The 18,104-nt window shown below is 36.8% G+C and overlaps 2 protein-coding genes across 2 annotated transcripts; one reads left to right on the top strand and one right to left on the bottom strand.

The window, feature by feature from the left end:
- Position 1: 1 nt before the first annotated feature.
- LOC135696305 (TIM double twin CX3C motif protein) lies at positions 2-3,964 on the top strand. Its single transcript, XM_065215660.2, has 3 exons — positions 2-135; positions 2,536-2,676; positions 3,635-3,964. The coding sequence occupies exons 1-3, from the start codon at positions 49-51 to the stop codon at positions 3,842-3,844; spliced, it is 438 nt and encodes a 145-aa protein (XP_065071732.1). The 5' UTR covers positions 2-48; the 3' UTR covers positions 3,845-3,964.
- A 1,568-nt stretch (positions 3,965-5,532) lies between these two features.
- LOC135696304 (uncharacterized) lies at positions 5,533-13,678 on the bottom strand. Its single transcript, XM_065215659.2, has 3 exons — positions 13,520-13,678; positions 8,380-9,055; positions 5,533-7,731 (listed from the first exon to the last, which is right to left on the bottom strand). Exons 2-3 carry the CDS (start codon positions 9,023-9,025, stop codon positions 7,649-7,651), a joined length of 729 nt encoding a protein of 242 aa, XP_065071731.1. The 5' UTR covers positions 9,026-9,055; positions 13,520-13,678; the 3' UTR covers positions 5,533-7,648.
- Positions 13,679-18,104: the final 4,426 nt, after the last annotated feature.

Genomic DNA, 18,104 nt, shown 5'->3' with positions numbered 1-18,104 from the left:
CTCATTTTCATAAACGATAACGAGACTGCTCACATTCTATCTTTCAAAATGGCGTCGGAAGCCCAAGCAAAGGTCCAACAAGCCGTGGAACAAATGCTAAGTGATGTTGAGCGTCAAAGACTCAGGCCACTACTGGTAGCTTTCATTTTATGCCATACGGGTCTTTTTCGATTTTGTATCACTCTTACATTAATTTTAAACAGACGTCGATTATTTTTCGGATTTTGTTCTTCATATATATGAATCATTTTTAGGGTCCCCTACATTTATCAATTTATAGAAAAGTTTTCAGTAGAACCATGGTCTAAAAAACTAGAATATGGTTGCTTTTAAAATTCCCGGTTGCATTGTACTGCTACTATGAAGCTCCATACCAGTAACACATCATTTAGGGTTCTTGATGACGTCATAATGAGCCTATATAATAGGCAAAAACACTAAAACACAGTTTCGGCCTATTTCACAAATGTTTGAAAACTCCACAGCAAGGCCTTAGTTTATCCCCAAATTGTAAAATTTTGATGCAAATAACAATCCTTTAGCATCAATCTTTTGAGTACTCGCCTCATAATAACTCACAAATTCAAATAATTAGCAAGGCCGAGTGGGGAAATTCCTCATTAGAAATTCAGATAGTGAAAAATCCTTTCAATTTGCTTTATCAGAAGAACTTGGAACAGGCTAAAAAACATATCCCACTAGCACCGTTGCTAAAACGAGGAACAAGTGGAACAACCCAGTAACAACCCAGTAACAAGCGGAAATGTGAATTAATTGTTTAGTAAATAACTTGTGGGGGTGTTTATAATCAAACTCTCTGAAGTTGGTGTGGGCTAGCACACGCACTATCGAGAGGCCGTCAATCATGTCTATGTCTGTTTCGGAGGCTCTGTGATTTTGCCAACAGGCAGAGAGAATTTATGGGCCCCGAGTCAGGACAAAGGATAAATAGTTGAGTGTGCCTAAGACAGTGTGCCTAAGGCAGAAATTTTTGAAAATGATGGCTGCTCTGGTGGCTATTTTGGTTGCTAAAATAGCTATGGTGGCGTGGGGCGACATAGATAGAGGGGGTCAGAGGGGGCAAAAAAATACCATGTAGAGCTAGACTGCTATTTTGTTGTTATATTTATGTTGTAATTAGGCTAGAGGCCTTTTTAATAAAAAAACAAGTAACCTGTTTACTCCATTGTTGTTAATTTCAAATATTTATTGTTAATTTCTCTTACAACTTATAATGTGGGTTAAAGAAGAGGTTAACTTTCTGCCTCAGTAAAATTATTTCTAGGCAAACCATCAGTTTCCTGGACCTTATTCCTGGATTTTCCAAATTTTATCCCACGATTTTTTCATGATTTTTCTTGTAGGCACATCAATATCATTTTTCTCCCCAGGCAATTGAATGGCACAATATCGTGAAATATTGATGGCAAGGTGACTAACACACAACCAATGTTTGGCATTTCCATCATCATCATAAAAAAATTAATTTATCCAAATATAATTAGTTGAAGAACCACTCTTACATCAGCTATTTACATTAATCAAGCGCTTCTTCTTACAAACATAATGAGCAACATTTTGCAGCAGATTAAATAACAGTAGCAACAATAGTTATAAAAAATGCGAAAATTATTAATGTACAATCAAAAGCAATGAGTAAAAATCTATGCCCAGAAATGGAGTTCAATCCAGTTTACAGGAGAATTTCCAATATTTTGCGTTATCTGAATATTTCTCATACAAACTTGGCAACATTTGTTGTTAGTTTATCATTAGGGCCATCGTGAGGCAAGCCTCGTTGAGGTGTTATAGGCTAGGGTTAGCTGTAACTTATGAGTAGTTGTACACCATAAGAAGCAAAGACGATAGCGTACAACTCGTGTTGAGACTCGAAACTGACTAATGATCATAACATAATTACAACAATACATACTATACACAAGCAACATAAATTAACATAGTAATGTAGACTAGCATCCAGTCCTATTACAGAGTGGGGTGAACTACAAATTTACCTGATTAACAAACAATTGCCTGAAATTCTTTAGTTGCTATCACAAACCTCTGCAATACATTTTGTTAATCTTACCCTGTGGCATATAGTTCGCAACTTTAATGTTTAAACGATAATAACAGATTTTTCTAATAATTTTGTCAAATCTGTTAATCGGGCCGGGCAAAGCGAGTTTGACAACAATCATGTGCTCATTTAAATCTTCCGATATCGATATCGGCCTCCAGAGGACCCACGCTCGCAAACACTCATACCTTTGCTTGCTTTAACTTTCTTTCCCTAAATTAGACCCCCTTTCTTTATTCCAGACAACATTGAGCCTCTTTGAGATAGTCTTTGCTGTTCACATAACAAAGTCAAATGATGAAAAATGTTTTGCGTTGATGCCTCTTTAAAGGAATTTGTTGAATCTAGGCTTTTTTGACACTCTTCTGAGTAAAAAATGTCAGAACATGGATTGAAATACAAGGCTGGAGAAATGGGTTTTTTATAATATGATTCATGTTTCCTTTGGCTTCTAGGCACAGTCTCATATGTGTGCAGCTAGATGTTATTCAAACAAAATATCTGGAAAAGAGTCATTAGAGCAATGCACACAGCAGTGTTTTCACCCTGTTCAACAGGTTCAGGAATTTATTGGAAAAGAGCTAGGAAATTTTCAGGTAATGCATTTGTTCAATAGAAGATCGGTCTAGTTATGTTTCTTGTATATAGTTAAGTTTGTTACCTCCTCCAACATGTGGCGTGAGCTAGGTCAAGACATTTGACCTCAACTGGCTTACAAACGTAGTCATCTGTCTAATGCTTTGTTTTAAAGGAAGTCCTCCAGGGTTATATAATGTCATCTACCCAGGACTGCCTAACCCTTTGTGTTCGTAATGTGTGATTACCACCAATTTGTAAACAAACTGTTTGATGTAATGATATATAAAATAAATAATGAAGCAATAATGCTTTGTTTTTTTTAGCAACTTGGGCTTTCATTCAGGAATATCACAATTTATAGGAACTAACTTCTCTGTAAATGCCCTTCCAATCTGTTGCAAAAAGACATGTTTTTGTGAGGATGTTTAATGGCCCTAGCTAATAATTTGGAAAGGCCATTAGCTAGGGCAACAGCAATTGTCCATGTAAAGCCAGATAGACTAGAAGTGATTGTGCCTTAAAATCTACAAATGATTTGTGTGGTTCAAGATAAGAAAGAAGAATTTCAAAAACAACTTAACTTATCTAAGAGAATTTGACAATGTAAAATAAACATGAAAAGCTGAATTTTATTATATATTTCTATTGCCAATGTAAATCTAGTTTTTTAGAATCTGCGATATTGAATATGTGTTTTAGATAGCTGAAAATGGCCTCAATATATTAATGTTTACATTATAATTAGAGCTGTCATTTCGAGCCACTGAAAACTAATACCAACATAAATGAGGACCACAATGGAGAGCACTGTTAGCTTTGTTTCAGAATTGACAATTCCAATGTGGTCAGTTAAATCCAGAGTCTGGTTTGTCATTTTCAAAATTAAGCTCATTATGTTGTTTGTCATGGTCTTTTTACCAATAATCTTGTGACAAACTCTGTGTCATTTTATTGATAAACTATTTGATAACACAGGACCGTCTTGGAAGATGTGCAAGACAGTGTCAGGACGAGGTGCAAGATAAAGTTGATTCAAGCACAACACACGCTGAAGTGACTTCATTGCAACAAGAGCTAGACACCTGTGTAGTTAAATGTTGTAACACACATGTAGACATGGTTCCTAGGATAATGGGAAGAATAAAAGAACTTTTGGAACAATTTAACAATGATAATGACAAATGACATTAAGTCTGCTATTGTAGAGAATTTGTTTGAAATTTAGTGTATTTGATCCAAAATCAATTTTGAGCATCCACAGATGATGTTATTGTGTATGTTGATAATGAGAATGATTTTGTTTTATGTCAGTCTTTTAAGCTGGGAAGCCTTTCTTAATCCTCAAGTATCGTTGCCCTGTTACTGCCTGTCACATCAAGTCAGCACTTTCTTTTTCTTTGGCATTATTAAAACACATACCTTCATAAAACATCTTTTGGAATATTGGAATGTTTTTTGACCTCAAAGGGAAGACACAAGACCAGGCCTCCTAGTCGGTCCTAAATTCCTAAAAATCCCGAAATATAGTCATTTTTGTCTAAATCTTAAAATATTCCCAAAATTTGACAAAAAAAAAAAATTTCCTAAATTTCCATTATCTTGACTTGTTTTTCAATGAAGTGCTTTTCATATTTGAAGAGCTTTCGTTGATCTGCATTTGTGTGTGTTGTTTTTCGTTTTATCTAGAAAGTAGATTTTGGCACTTTGGTGTTTAAGAAACCTTAAAAACTTAGCACTGAGATCAGCAAAAAATAAAGAAACTGGCTACTTATTCAAAACCTAGCTTCTTTTAAAAAATGCCTTTGTGTGATTGGTAATTAAAAAATCTGAAAATGGCATGAACTAGGACGAAGACAAAAATTTTTTTCGAAGGTGTACTGAAATGATTATTGCCAACAAAAGGATGTCTCTCTCTTAAAGGGTGTGATAATCTTATATCCTGCTTTTATGCGTTTCTATTTCAAATTCATACTTTAGTGGTATAATTTGATAGTTCAGCTGCTACAGATATGTTAATACATTAAAATTGTTGCAAAAATGTTACAATTATACTACAGGGTGAGAAAAATGATTTCTTCTTTCTCCCGGCAAAAATCCTTTAATATGCCTATGGCATGAAATAGCTGAAGCATTTCGTACTTGTGTTCTTTTCATCCAACAGTCTTTAAAGTTTCCGCTATGCCATGTTTTCTGCTATTTCGTATAATCTTCAAATTTTGCCGTACCAAAAACTTATTTGGTTGAATAAGATATCCTAAAAAAATCCTAAATAATCATTGTTGGGTCCTAGAAAGTCCTAAAATTTGGATTTAAAAAGGTCCTTAATTCCTTTAAAAAAATTACAAACGGTTGCTGGAATGCCTGTATAACACTGATCAGAAACTGGTGTTTGGAAAAACGGCATGCATGTGTGTAGATAGCCAGATGATCAAGTTTGTTGCTAGTTTTGAAAAAGACAGGATGTAAGAAGTTGAGAAGCAATAAGAAGTTGTGTTTGAAAGTTCAGACGCTCAGGGAATGACAAATGAAATGCGGGACAAAGTGTTTAAGTTTTGCAAAGAGACTAGAAAACGGTCAAAAAAGAAACAGCAACGTATTGAACTCGCTTGCTCCTCAATATTTAAGGGAAATTTTCAGTAAATGCTCAGAGGGCAGTGTTCGCTATGGAGTCTCAACTTTTGTTTGATACTGAGCTTTGAAAACTATTGAAAACAAATGTTGAATGAACCGAACATACTCCTTTAAAAGTATCGTTTACCCAAATGTACTTTCTCCAAAGCTGAACAATTGCTTTAACTTTGGTGGTACCGGACCCCGGAGCAATTGCACTCTTACCCCTTGGTCAAGCAGCGATATTCAGAAAAACAGAAGTGCATGGATAAATTTGATTAACGATATATTTAACGACATCAAATAAGGATTATTATTTCGGTATTTGAAAAATTATCAATTGGTTAAATACGAGCAACTATACAGCCTTCAAAAAACTACAGCTTACCTAAAGCTTCTGAGATAACAGAACGAAATCTATACATCGAGGGACTAAATGATTAAATGTATTCTTAAAGTTTCAGTGTAAGTTGGTAAAAACTAGCTTCTTGTCTTGAAATTAATATAAAAGAATTGACATTAAATGTCAAAAATTGAAGTGAGCATTTATGTCAGAAGGCAATCAGCCATTTTATGAAGTGTAGCTGACGTTGTAAAGTTTGATTCTGAATGAAGAGAAATTAACCTGAAACCTCGTGCATTGATCATGCAGAACTAAGGCAAAGAAATAAGGAAAGCTTTTGGCCTCTGTCTGGCTGATCCTAGAGATAAAATCACCTAGGGGCGAAAACAGGAGTCTTTGAAAACAGCTTAAGCTTTGGAATAAAAACGTAATTTTGTCTGAACTAATTGATAACTACGACTAAGAGAAGTTTAAACGTGTTGTCGGGCCATCCAAGAACCCCTTGGCAAAGCAAAGATTAACATTCTACAAATAAGAATCTATTCTTACCCTAGATACAAGGGTGTGAATCTGGAGGGCAATGGAACGAAAATAATAATATGATACATCTACATCCTGGTTTTACAACTAAAACGATAAAAGCTAGAACGGATTATTATAAAAACATAAGGCAGCTCAACAGCATTTTTGAATTGAACATTAGCTTTATTTCACCATCATATTAACTTCCTATAAGAGATAAATATCCAGTAGATACCAGTAATTCTAGTTCATCTAATTAGGAAATGAACTTAAAGAAAAAGCTACAGTGAAAATATCGAGTGTCTAATTACCAGGGTGCATTGACATTGATCGACTTCAGTGAGGTATGGAATAGTTGGGGACAAATTCAACAATTTTGTTCAGCATATGCTAGTTTTTGCACTGCTATTTTCTGCACATAAACACAGACTGCAACAATCTGTTCATGGATATTTCTCTAGTATTTCAATAAGAAATCTTTGCAAAGCTTCGATATCAACTTTGATTTTGCTAAAGGAAACATTAAATGGAGGCGGTCACAGCAACGTTGATCAACCAAGCTACTACACATAGACCTACGAAGGACATACTTGCTTAGGATCGATTACTTCAAGCAAACCCTACAAGCATCATAAAATTATCTTCTAGGTTATTAGGTCAAAATTATCGTTGAGACGTCTAGGTTATCAGGATATTTTCAACGGCTGTTATCTTCGTTATCTATGTTATTACTGCGAGTTCTTTCTATGGGCAAAACTAACGAGGATTTTAAAAAGCAGGAACGAATGATAGAAGTTTCTACATTGAATCCATCATGTGACGTCACGACACGTCAAATGACGGTACGACGTGACGAAACGTCACGATACGTGACTTTATGCTTTGTCACATACTACGGATTACATTATCCTAGTTCATGCTATGTCGCCTAATGTCACCTTATGTCACGCTACATAAATTTTTTCTAGTCGCATTTCGTTGCGCCAGTTACTTGAAACGACATATTTTCTGCTATCAGCGTTGTTTTGCCACATCGTATGCTTTGTTTTTTGTATACAAGAAATCTGTATTTCCCTGAACATAGTTTTCCATCAAATCAAAACTTTAATTCCTAAATTATTCCAAAATCCTAAGAAATATCAATTAATTAATTATCTTGTGAATTTTTTCTAAGAGTTTAAAGACCTAGAACAAGCAAATTATTTTTTGTTTTATTCAACTAGTTTTTGATGCATGAACTAAATCTTAAAATGTTATAAGTTGTTGCGTTATTCTACTAGGTAACTAAACTCGCGAAAGATTAAACTTTGTGCTGTGTAACAGCTCGTTAACTACTGATATGATTGTGTAAGATTATGATATTGTAAACGATAGGTTGACAATGCCCTCGAACCCTAGCCCTACCTCTGAACCCTAGCCCTAATACATGCCTATTTTCATTTAACAGTCTTCTAATGTTGCGCTCTTTGTGAACAACCAGAAAAAGAACTTCCATGCTGGAGCCGCGTCTTTAATTAGTAGCTGTGAATCTCATCAAACATTCGCTGGATTTCACCTTTAAGCTTTCGCGTTTTTGAGTTAATTTCTTCAATCTCGTCTAAAAATACAAGGATATTTCTATTAGAAAGCACAATTGGTACCTATGACAATAAAGTACTGAAGTGTGACGTCATCAAAAATAATAATAATAATAATAATAATAATACGAATATTTCAACAGGATAAAAGTTTCGACATAAGAATTGCTATTTTCAATGCTTGTCCTGCTTGAAAGAAAAAAAATGCTAAAAGCCTAATTTACAATTTCATAACTATGAATAAATAACTATGTTCAATGAATGAAATCTATTTCTAGAATTTCTTAATTTTGACAACATAATTTGAAAGAACACAAAATACCTCACAGCATGTAAAATCAATAAAATATTTTCAAAATCGGGCTTGATATGGCCAATGAAAGGCTTCAAGTTGCTAGCGGGTTACTATTTAAAAAGGCCGGGCTCATACTCTGGTTCATATTCTGGCCTGGTTCATAAAGTTATGAACCAAGACCAAATTACAGTGATTTGTTCGGGAAAGAGCCAGTGCTCATGTGCTCATATTCCCTAATTGCCACTTCAAGTTGTGTGCTCCGAATTGGAAACTTCTAAAAATAGATAGTTGTGATGTCATCAGTTTGGAACTTGTAACATGCAGCAATTTCAACTTTATTATAAAAAAGAAATCGTTAAAATTTTGAACATACCTTCGAGAGCTTCCTTTGTTCTTAACAGTGCTTTCACTTTGTCGTCACTCACAAACCATTTTTCCTGGGCTCCTCTAAGCTTGTCAGCCAAATATCTGACCTCATCTTCTAACTCCATTTCCTTGTCAGTCGATGACATCTCCCTCCTCTCCAGCTGACGCAGTTGCTGCCCGGCATAATCAATTTCGGAATCGAAAAAATCGGACTTGTCCTTGGCGTCGTGCAGCCTTTTCTCGGCTTTCTGCAGCTCGGTGTTTAAGACCTCCTTTCTTCTCTTCGCTTCATCCAGCAGTTGCCTTCGCTCTTCAAAATTGATCTTCGCAATGCGCAGTCGCTCCTCTAGGAGCACCAATTTATCATCATAGTCAGACTCTCTCTTTTCCAATGCCTTGCGTTTGCTTTCATTCGTATCAACTGACGTTTCCACATCTGCCAGTCGGTCCAATGCTTCTTGGTAGCGAGCCTGGGCATCTTCTATTTTCTTAAGCGCGTTATCAGCTTTTCTTTCCAGAGACTCTCTTTCAAGCAAGCACGACTCTAGTCTCTGTTGCTCCATTCTTATATACATCTCGAAATTCTTTGCCTTTTCTTCGGTTTCATCTATTTCTTGTCTTATTGTGTTTAGCTTCTGCCTAACAGCCTCCATTTTGAATCTGATTAGAATGACTTTTGAAGCCTGCGAGAAAAATTTAATTTTTAAGAAGCTAGGAGCTAAAATTATGATTAACTAGTGTATCGATTGACAGGCAGAAAGGTTGTATGAGAAGTATGGCCGACAAAAGAGTTCGTTTGGGATTGTAACATAAGAAAGTAGGGCTTCACTTGTGGCTTTAAAAGCTATCTGTCCTTCTGGGTTGGAAACACGGGAAGGATATTCAACACTCTTGCGTAATTCTGACTTTGGTCGCCACCAATCAACCAGTGTTACTAACAAAACAGGGAGGCTTGAAGCCACATGGCTAGCAGGCCAACAGATGCCGTGATACAATGTCAAGGATACAACGAATAGCATAATGCCAAAACCTGATTCATTTGTAACGAGTTGCAGATTCAAGCCCCAGTCATACAGTCAGAAAAAAGCATCCAGTCAATTGACATTTACCTATTTCTGTCTAAGTTGAAATATTAATCCGACTGGTTCACGTTCACCTCTCCCAAATCATTCAGGCCAGCTCGATCGAGCCTGATCGCTTAAATGATCGCCTGAGAGGGAAATTAACACAGCGTCTTCGAGATCAAAAGTTCAATTATGGATCGCGTTTTAATCAAGCACAATTAAAAAGGTTATCATCGGGTGGTTAAGCTCAAGTTACGTGGTGCAAATTTTTGACGACTTGTCTCGCAATGATATCTGAAGGACAGCCGAGATTTTTGTGAGAAGTGTCTGTTACACGCAGCAACGATCTATGCGACTCGGAAAAATTGAAATCGGGCAACTGTCTTGGAGACTGGGAAAAGTCTAACAAACGCGCAAACACGTCAAACCAAAGATTGCTTGGAACATGGCTCTGCTTCAGAAAACCGTTGCAAGCGCAGGTCTGGCTGGCTCGAATGATAAAGAGATGACGTCGTGTCACTATCTCTATATATGGGTTACAAATTGCAATCAGGCAGCAATTTGTGATGCAATGCCACAACAAGACAAGTTGCAAGAAGAATTACACCGCGATGTTAATATTGCACTAGCTTTCGTCATCGTCATGGAACGAAAGAAAACAATTTGGCTTTAAGTTTTCATTACTCAACTTTGAAAAAAGTGAACAACGAAAACGGATCATTTAAAAAATGAAATCGAGGCTTTGTTGCTACTTTACGCAAAGTACGTCACATGAACATAAACTTTTGAAAAAATTTTAATCTCAACGAGAAACTTTTAAAGATTTGAAATGGAAAGAAATGAAAACTGAGCAAAAGGAATTTGAACAGGGATGCCGTTCTAAACCCAAAAAATCTGCCTGAGTATTAACATGGGGTCAAGCTCCCACCCACTAGCCCCTCTTAACAGCACCCTTGAATATAAAGCAATGTGAATGTAGTTTCACACTATGAGCCCAACCATAGACATAGGAAGTATTTTAGAAGTGAGGGTGGCACTTCCATGAGCTGCAAATTTGTGCTTTATTTCTGTTTCTAAAAAGTGGGGGCCATTCCCTCCCGACGTACTTATACCCAACTTTGGACTTTGCCAAAGCTTGAGAAATACATTCTTTGAAAAAAATACAGTAAAGGAATTCATTTGGATGCTATGCAACACCTATCCTATTGCTCTCTCTGTGTTTTTTGGCATTTCTGTCTTCCCTGGCTTAACAAATCATTCAAAATCAATTTAATTAAATGAAATTAATATGATTGATTTTCAATGTTTGCATTAGGTAATGAAGAGTGAATTTCAGGGCTGTTTCTTGTATAGAACATCTCACTACCAACAAAATTTGTTGTCTTGTACTCTACATCAAATTCATCAACTTTCACACACCAAATGATTTGTATCTTGTTTAGCACCATTAACATCAAACCCATCAAGTTAAGCAACATTACACATTGGAAGCTTTTGAACCTGCCAGCTATGACTTTTTGGCTATCAAAAAACTCAAAATGATTTTAACAATAGAACAATTAATTAAAAACAATAAAATAGAAAATTAGAATAATTTGGATTTATTTGATAAATGATTTTACTAAGGATGGTCACCCATTTAGAATAATAGCTCTGATGAATCTGGAAATGCCTTAGGAGATCAGGGGGTTATTCAGAAATTAGTGGACACAATTGAAGCAAATTACTAGGATTCACATGCTTTCAAAATACCTGTGATGTCATCACTTTAGAAATTGCACCTTGCAGCATTTTGAACTTTAATATAAGGAAGAAATGGTTTGAAATTTCCTGGAGAAGCCTTTGGAAAGTTAGTTTCTGTGCTCAGAAAATGAACTCTCAAAATGAACTAAAAATTGTAAATTGATATACTAGTCTATAAATCATCCTTTCTTTTTTCAATTATTATAACATGGTAGTGTTTTTTCATCTTATTTCATTTGCTCATACTCATTTCCGAGTGGCGAATCACTCTAAAAATTCTCGTACACCTTTTGTGAAAATCCTATTGTTTTATCTCAAAATCCCTAGAAATCCTTTTGTTTTAAGGGAAATCTTGTATGCTATTTGCAAGAGTGAATTGTCCCTCGCTCATTTCATTATCTCATCTAATAAAAAATTTGAAAAAAAGAAGAAACACCTTGCTATAAATTAAAAGATACAGTTAAAAATTTTTGGAAATACTTCAAAATTAAAGGGAAACATTAAAAAAAACCTTTGGGACTGTAAATATTTAATTTATGAAAGCTGGTCTGTGGAGCTCACGGTACAGATTGAGAATTGTTATATGCCATAATGGAAGGAGCTGTACAATGAAATGGGAGAGTTTTCAAAGGCAAATGTTTAACAATGGGCAAAGAATTTGAAGAATGAATAGACATCAACATAAGGAGGATTAAAAGATAAGGAAAACCTTTGAGGAATGAAGACCATGCTGAAAATCTTAAAAATAAACCCATTGGCAAATAACAATTTAGCTAGATATGGAAGGTTCAGGGGATTGGGAAACTAAGTGCTCAATGAATAAAAGATTAAGATTTGGTTGTAAAGGTAAATAAAACAACAGCAGGCTGCAATAAAATTCTGAGAGAGTACCACTATGTGATTTAGGACAAAGCATGATTTGAGAATAAAATTGGGCTTGCTTGATAACTTGAACATTGGTGACTGTTGTGATAGCTTGTTAGTAAAATCTTTACAAAAAACTAATATAATTTCACAAATGGTGATATTCTTAAAATTCACGTCTAGCTGCCATAATCACAAAAATCTTGAGCATATTTTCTGAATATTCAAAAATTTTTGTTAAACAAACTGACAGAAAACATTAGTTCTCTTGTGCACATAGTGTTCTTTCTATAAAAATTGCACTTCTTTTATCAAACTAAGTATTTGATTATGGACAACCTGTGTTAACCAACAAACTATTACCTGGAAATTTAAGCAAATGCAAGATAATTTGCCATGGGCAAGCCACAGTGAGGCCCCAGTTATAGTGGAGTTCGAATTACAGTGGAGTTCCAATATAGTTTACTTTGAAGTTAAAACATATTTAAACATGATCTCACCTAATGTGATTAGTCAAGCAAATTTGAAATTTGTTGTGCATTTTATAATGCTGAGATGCTCAGGAATTAATTGTACCTCTCTTTATCAACATTTAAACACTTTCAATCTCCAAAGATGATTTAAACACGTTCAATCTCCAAAGAAGATGATGTAAAATTTATGGTTGCCTTCACAATTCAATAGTGTTTAGGGGAAAATGGAGATTTATTGAAATAATGTCTAGAAATTCAATGGCTTGGAATTTATATAACAAACACATTAATTTCTTGGTTTCAATCGCTTGCTGTTGAAAGAAGCAACAGCTTGAAAGGTTACGAAAACTATTTCAAAGAGATTTGTCAATGCCACTCTGAAAGCTAAGAACTTCATAACATGGCAACTTCCAAGAACCCAAGGGAAAATGCCATAAATCGTATAACAAGTGGTTAGTTTTGTCAATTTTACCGCAGAGTTTTAGAAAACAGGTAAATGTACCCGGGCATTTCTTTCCCTATTGTTTTGAATGGGTTACAGAAATTGGTGAACTTATGTATAATTAATTTGGTGGTTTCCTTATTGTCCCATCTCTACGAACTTTTCTACGCCTAGCATATGCATATGAAACAATTTGTCTACCAAACGTACAGCTTCTTGAATCTGACAAAAATGATTAAATTCTAATGCTTGCATGTTACTCGCACCTTCAGGCAACATAGGTACCTAGCTGGAGTTGTTACCAACACAATAACCTAACAGGATAAACAAATGTTAAGTTTGTACATAATATTTTTGCTCAAGCTGAAATGTTGATCTACTGAAGGTCTCAGAACAATTTAACGTGTTATTTATATAACGAATTTATATGCTTAACTATTTTTGATTACTCAAACCTTCTTGGTTCAGACACATATGTTTTGCCTTCAGACAGCCGGACGGGCCTAGTCTAACCTAATGAATAGCAAGAAACAGCGGAAAATAATCGTACATTGATCTTACCTACACTTGTATTCCTCCAAACAACAGAATCGCACTTAATTCTTAATCAAATTTTGTTACTCTTGGGTTTTCAGTTTCCACTCGCCAAATTCCCCTTTGTTGGTTGTGATTCCTCCGCCCAACTGCAATGTGAAGCTTTGAATTTCTGCTATTCCTCCCTTTCCGCGGTTTGCCGCTGTCTTGCGGGTAACCCGCGTTGTTTGTTAGAGGCTTAGCCTTCGGGTCGCCACGTCAACAACAGAGGCACCTTTCCATTACTCAGGGCTCGCGCCACAAATTTGAGAGGGGGGGAGGGGGCAAGACGGCCACGCCATTTTCATTAGCTTGAAATACATTTCAGGATGTTTTTTGCAGTCGTTTACCGCGTTTTGCAATTTTTTGGCATACTTTGTTTCCAATATTGACCAATATTCTAATATTGGTCAGGTCAGGCTCTAAGTCTGCTATGAGTAAAATGTAACCTCGTACTACCTGCCTCATAGTCCTACACCCCTGAGAAATCAAGGGTGCAGGCAACTCACCAATCCGCACTGAACCAGCGTGGTGAGTCATGGTTCACACCCACAACATGAATACACGCAACACAAAACGGCCCTCAGTCCCCGGCAGCCGAAAGGCAGAGGGTGCTAAGAATCCCCGGGTTTCAAGAGTACAATTAAATATTTGCACCTACAACGTGAGAACATTGAAAGATCCAGAGAAAGAGAAGGAGCTAGAGCAAGAGCTGATAGGTTTCAAGTGGGACATCATTGGACTGTCAGAAACACGAAAGAAAGGAGAGCAACTGAAACAGTTGCAAAGTGGGCATGTGCTGTACACAATAGGAGAGAACGAATCTGTTGGAGGAGTTGGCTTTCTTGTCAACAAGAACATCAAGGACCGAGTTATAGAGTACAAAGGAGAGAGCAGCAGAGTGACGTCGCTTACACTGAAAGTGAACAGCAAATACCAACTACAAGTAATACAAGTGTATGCGCCAACATCGAGTCACAATGATGAAGAAGTTGAAGAGCTATATGAGGAGATTGGAAAATCAATGGAGAAGAATAAAAGTCAATACAAGATCGTAATGGGTGACTTTAATGCAAAGGTTGGACAACATCATCAAAGCGACGGAGCGACAGTTGGAAAGTTTGGTCTTGGAGAAAGGAACGAAAGGGGAACCAGACTGATGCAATTTGCAAAATCAAAAGGTTTGAAGATCGGAAATACCTTCTACAGGAAGAGGAAGATCAGAAAATGGACCTGGATAAGTCCTAATGGCGAAACCAGGAACGAGATCGATGATATTTTGGCAAACAAAAACATGATCCAGAATGTCAATGTCATAAAAAGGGTAAACATCGGTAGTGATCACAGAATGGTCAGAAGTAAGATCAAAATGAATACAAGACTGGAAAGAATGAAAATGATGAGACCAAAAGGAATGAAAGTAAACATCAACGCCCTGAAACAAAGAGAGAATGAATTTCAACTGGAGTTGCAAAATCGCTTTGAAGCCTTGCAAGAAGAAGACAGTGTGGAGGAAATGGCACTTAACATCACAAAGACCATCAAGGAATGTGCTATGGAAACAGCAGGAAAAGAGGAAAGACGGCGAGAGGAGAAGCTCAAGCAGGAAACTAAAGAACTGCTAAAAGAAAGGAGAGCAATGGCAAAGAAAGATCTGAATGACCAGGAGAGAAGAGAGTACAACAAATTATGTCAAACCATCAGGAAGAGATTGAGAGAAGATCTTAGAGAGCACAACACCATGCAAGTGAAGGAGGCAATTGAGAGTGGGGAAGGATTGAAAAGAGCAATAGAAAACGAAGGCTGCAAGGTTCTTATACCAGCATTGAAAGAGCAAGATGGAACCGCCATCACCAACAGAGAGAGAATTCTCGAGAGGTGCGCAGAATTCTATGAAACGCTATACAAATATGCAGCCCAGAACATCAGAAAAGAAGAAGCAGAGGATGTACCACCAATCCTTGATAGTGAAATCGAGCATGCCATAAAAGGTATGAAGAATAACAAAGCACCTGGAGAAGATCAGATTGTGATTGAAATGGTCAAAGCCGGAGGTGAAGTTGTGAGATCAAAGCTGAGAACACTCTTCAATAGAGTGATGACTGAAGAAAAGATACCCAACGAGTGGAAAAATGCCATTATAGCACTCATATTTAAGAAGGGAGACAAGAAAGACCTTGCTAATTATAGACCAATCAGTTTACTCTCCCAAGTCTACAAACTCTTCATGAAGATCTTGAAGAACAGGTTAAATAACAATCTGAGTGACCACCAGCCGCCAGAACAAGCTGCCTACAAAAGAGGTCATTCAACCATCGACCATCTGCAGTCAGTAGTGCAAATACTCGAGAAAACCAATGAGTATAAAATACCCATTCATATGGCGTTTGTAGACTACGAAAAAGCCTTTGATTCTATACTGCACAAGGCTGTTTTTGAAGCGCTAAAACAGCACAGCGTAGAGGAGAAGTACATCAACATCCTGAAAGAGACATATGATGGAGGCACTGCTCAGGTTCGGAACGAATCACTTAGCCGAAAGATTAAGATCATGAAGGGAGTGCGGCAAGGAGACACCTTGTCACCAGTGATGTTCACAGCAGCGTTGGAAGAAATATTCAGGAGAATGGAAGTTGAAGTGGGAATTAACATCAACGGAGAGAGATTGAACAACCTGAGATTTGCAGATGATATCATCTTATTTGCAGAAAAGGAAGAGGATCTCAGCAAGCTGATCAACGATCTGAACAAGGAAGGGAGAAAAGATGGCATGAAAATGAACAGAAAGAAAACGAAAATCATGTGCAATGAAATAGCTAGGAAAAGAAGAAGGAAAGGAATAATTGTGGATGGAGAACAACTGGAGGAGGTGGATGAGTACAAGTACTTGGGAAGACTGCTAACACCAGGAAATGAGATGGCGAAAGAAATAGACGAGAGAGTAACATCTGCTTGGAAGAGATTCGGACAGTACAGCACGTTTCTGAGAGATCAAAGAATGCCCATGTGTCTCAAAAGGAAGATCATGAACACTGTCATACTGCCATCAATGACGTATGGAGCTGAGACATGGTCGATTACCAACCGCCAAAGAGAGAAACTGGCAGTCACCCAGAGGAGCATGGAACGATCAATGCTGGGTGTTACGAGGAGAGATAAGATCAGGAACGAAGACTTAAGATCAAGAACAGGGGTGAAGGATGTCATCGAGAAAGTGATTGAAGCCAAAGGCAAGTGGGCAGGACATGTAGCACGAATGAAGAACCACGAATGGGCTAAGAAAACGACAGAATGGACTCCGTGGGACAAGAAGAGAGGAAAGGGAAGACCAAAGAGAAGATGGAGAGATGAGATCGAGCAGAAGGCAGGCAGCACGTGGACCCGGAGTGCCCAAAACCGTGATGAGTGGAGAAAGATGTGGAGGCCATCCGCCAGCAGTGGTGTGACAGGCTAATGATGATGTTGACTTTGTTGCGTTTCGTTAAAATTCAGTTCTTAAATTGGAATTCCTTGCTTTAAGAGGCCCCCTAGACCTCGGGGCCACGGGGGTGCCCCTCCTTGTCCCTCTATCAAATAAAGATATAATTTATGACCATTATTGCCCTTGAAGATTCTGATTTTATCTGGCATCCGAGCAGCAAATCACTCTATGGTAATCTGTAAATCTGTGGAAATCTGTAAATCCTGAGACATCATTTTGATTTGTGGAAATATAGTATTTTCTCTACAAAAGTGAATTGCCCCTCGAAATTACGGTAAGTACTTTAGTACCAGTAGTTTATGTTGCTAAAAGTTTGAGAATTACCCACAATTCAAATCTGAGAATTTTGTGACAAAACAAAGACTTTTCCAAAAATCCGTCAAATTTTGAAAGCAGAGGGGCCACGGCCCCCCTGCCTGCAGTCACAACATCCCTGAGTATACTTCTGTTTTTACATTGTATTCTTCAATTTACAAATAAATAGAACATGTATACCAACAAGAGGAACTGTACTGTTTGCTTTCTTTGTGATAATGCAAACAAAGCGACATCAGAGTTCTACTGTACAAATGAAGCTCATACAATATTCATTATAAGAATGCTTTTACTGTTTGCCATTCTTTAATCACGACTTTAATGGAAAGGTAAAGACCTGACTGGTGGCAAATGGGTGTCTAAAGACAGCCAGGTGTTAACCTAAAACGTTTCGCTGGCCATTCCATTCATTCTAAAAGATTAATGTTTTTATCTAAATCTGCTGAATTTTGAAGAACAAACAATCGATTTTCACTCTTCTCTTGCATAAAATATATTGATCATGTAAATGAATGGATTTTGGTCAATTTCAATCAATGCCAGTAGGAAACCAAAAAAATCCAAGTTTAAATCCGCATAAGACACACAAATTAATAAACGATTCTTCTTGCTGTAAAGCAAGATTTATTTCGGATATAAAGGTTTAAGATATAAAGGAAGAACATGAGTTTATTGATGGAATTCACCTTTAAATCTGAAAAAGAATCTATGACTTTCAGTTAAAGAGATTACTTTTTTTGTTAGCTCGGTTGAAAAATTCAGCATCCATTTCGACAT

The sequence above is a fragment of the Rhopilema esculentum genome, chromosome 14 (assembly GCF_057945365.1).
Source record: "Rhopilema esculentum isolate cy_ngs chromosome 14, ASM5794536v1, whole genome shotgun sequence".
Classification (NCBI taxonomy): domain Eukaryota; kingdom Metazoa; phylum Cnidaria; class Scyphozoa; order Rhizostomeae; family Rhizostomatidae; genus Rhopilema; species Rhopilema esculentum.
Note: the sequence above shows the minus strand (reverse complement) of the source record. Positions and strands in the feature narration are given on the sequence as shown.

Excerpts from the sequence above, each read along its gene's own strand:
- LOC135696305 (XM_065215660.2), top strand. The coding sequence starts at position 49 with ATGGCGTCGGAAGCCCAAGCAAAGGTCCAACAAGCCGTGGAACAAATG. Across the intron at positions 136-2,535 it reads AAAGACTCAGGCCACTACTG|GCACAGTCTCATATGTGTGC; the intron begins GTAGCTTTCATT and ends TTTGGCTTCTAG. Across the intron at positions 2,677-3,634 it reads AAGAGCTAGGAAATTTTCAG|GACCGTCTTGGAAGATGTGC; the intron begins GTAATGCATTTG and ends TTGATAACACAG.
- LOC135696304 (XM_065215659.2), bottom strand. The coding sequence starts at position 9,025 with ATGGAGGCTGTTAGGCAGAAGCTAAACACAATAAGACAAGAAATAGAT. Across the intron at positions 7,732-8,379 it reads AACAAAGGAAGCTCTCGAAG|ACGAGATTGAAGAAATTAAC; the intron begins GTATGTTCAAAA and ends TTGTATTTTTAG.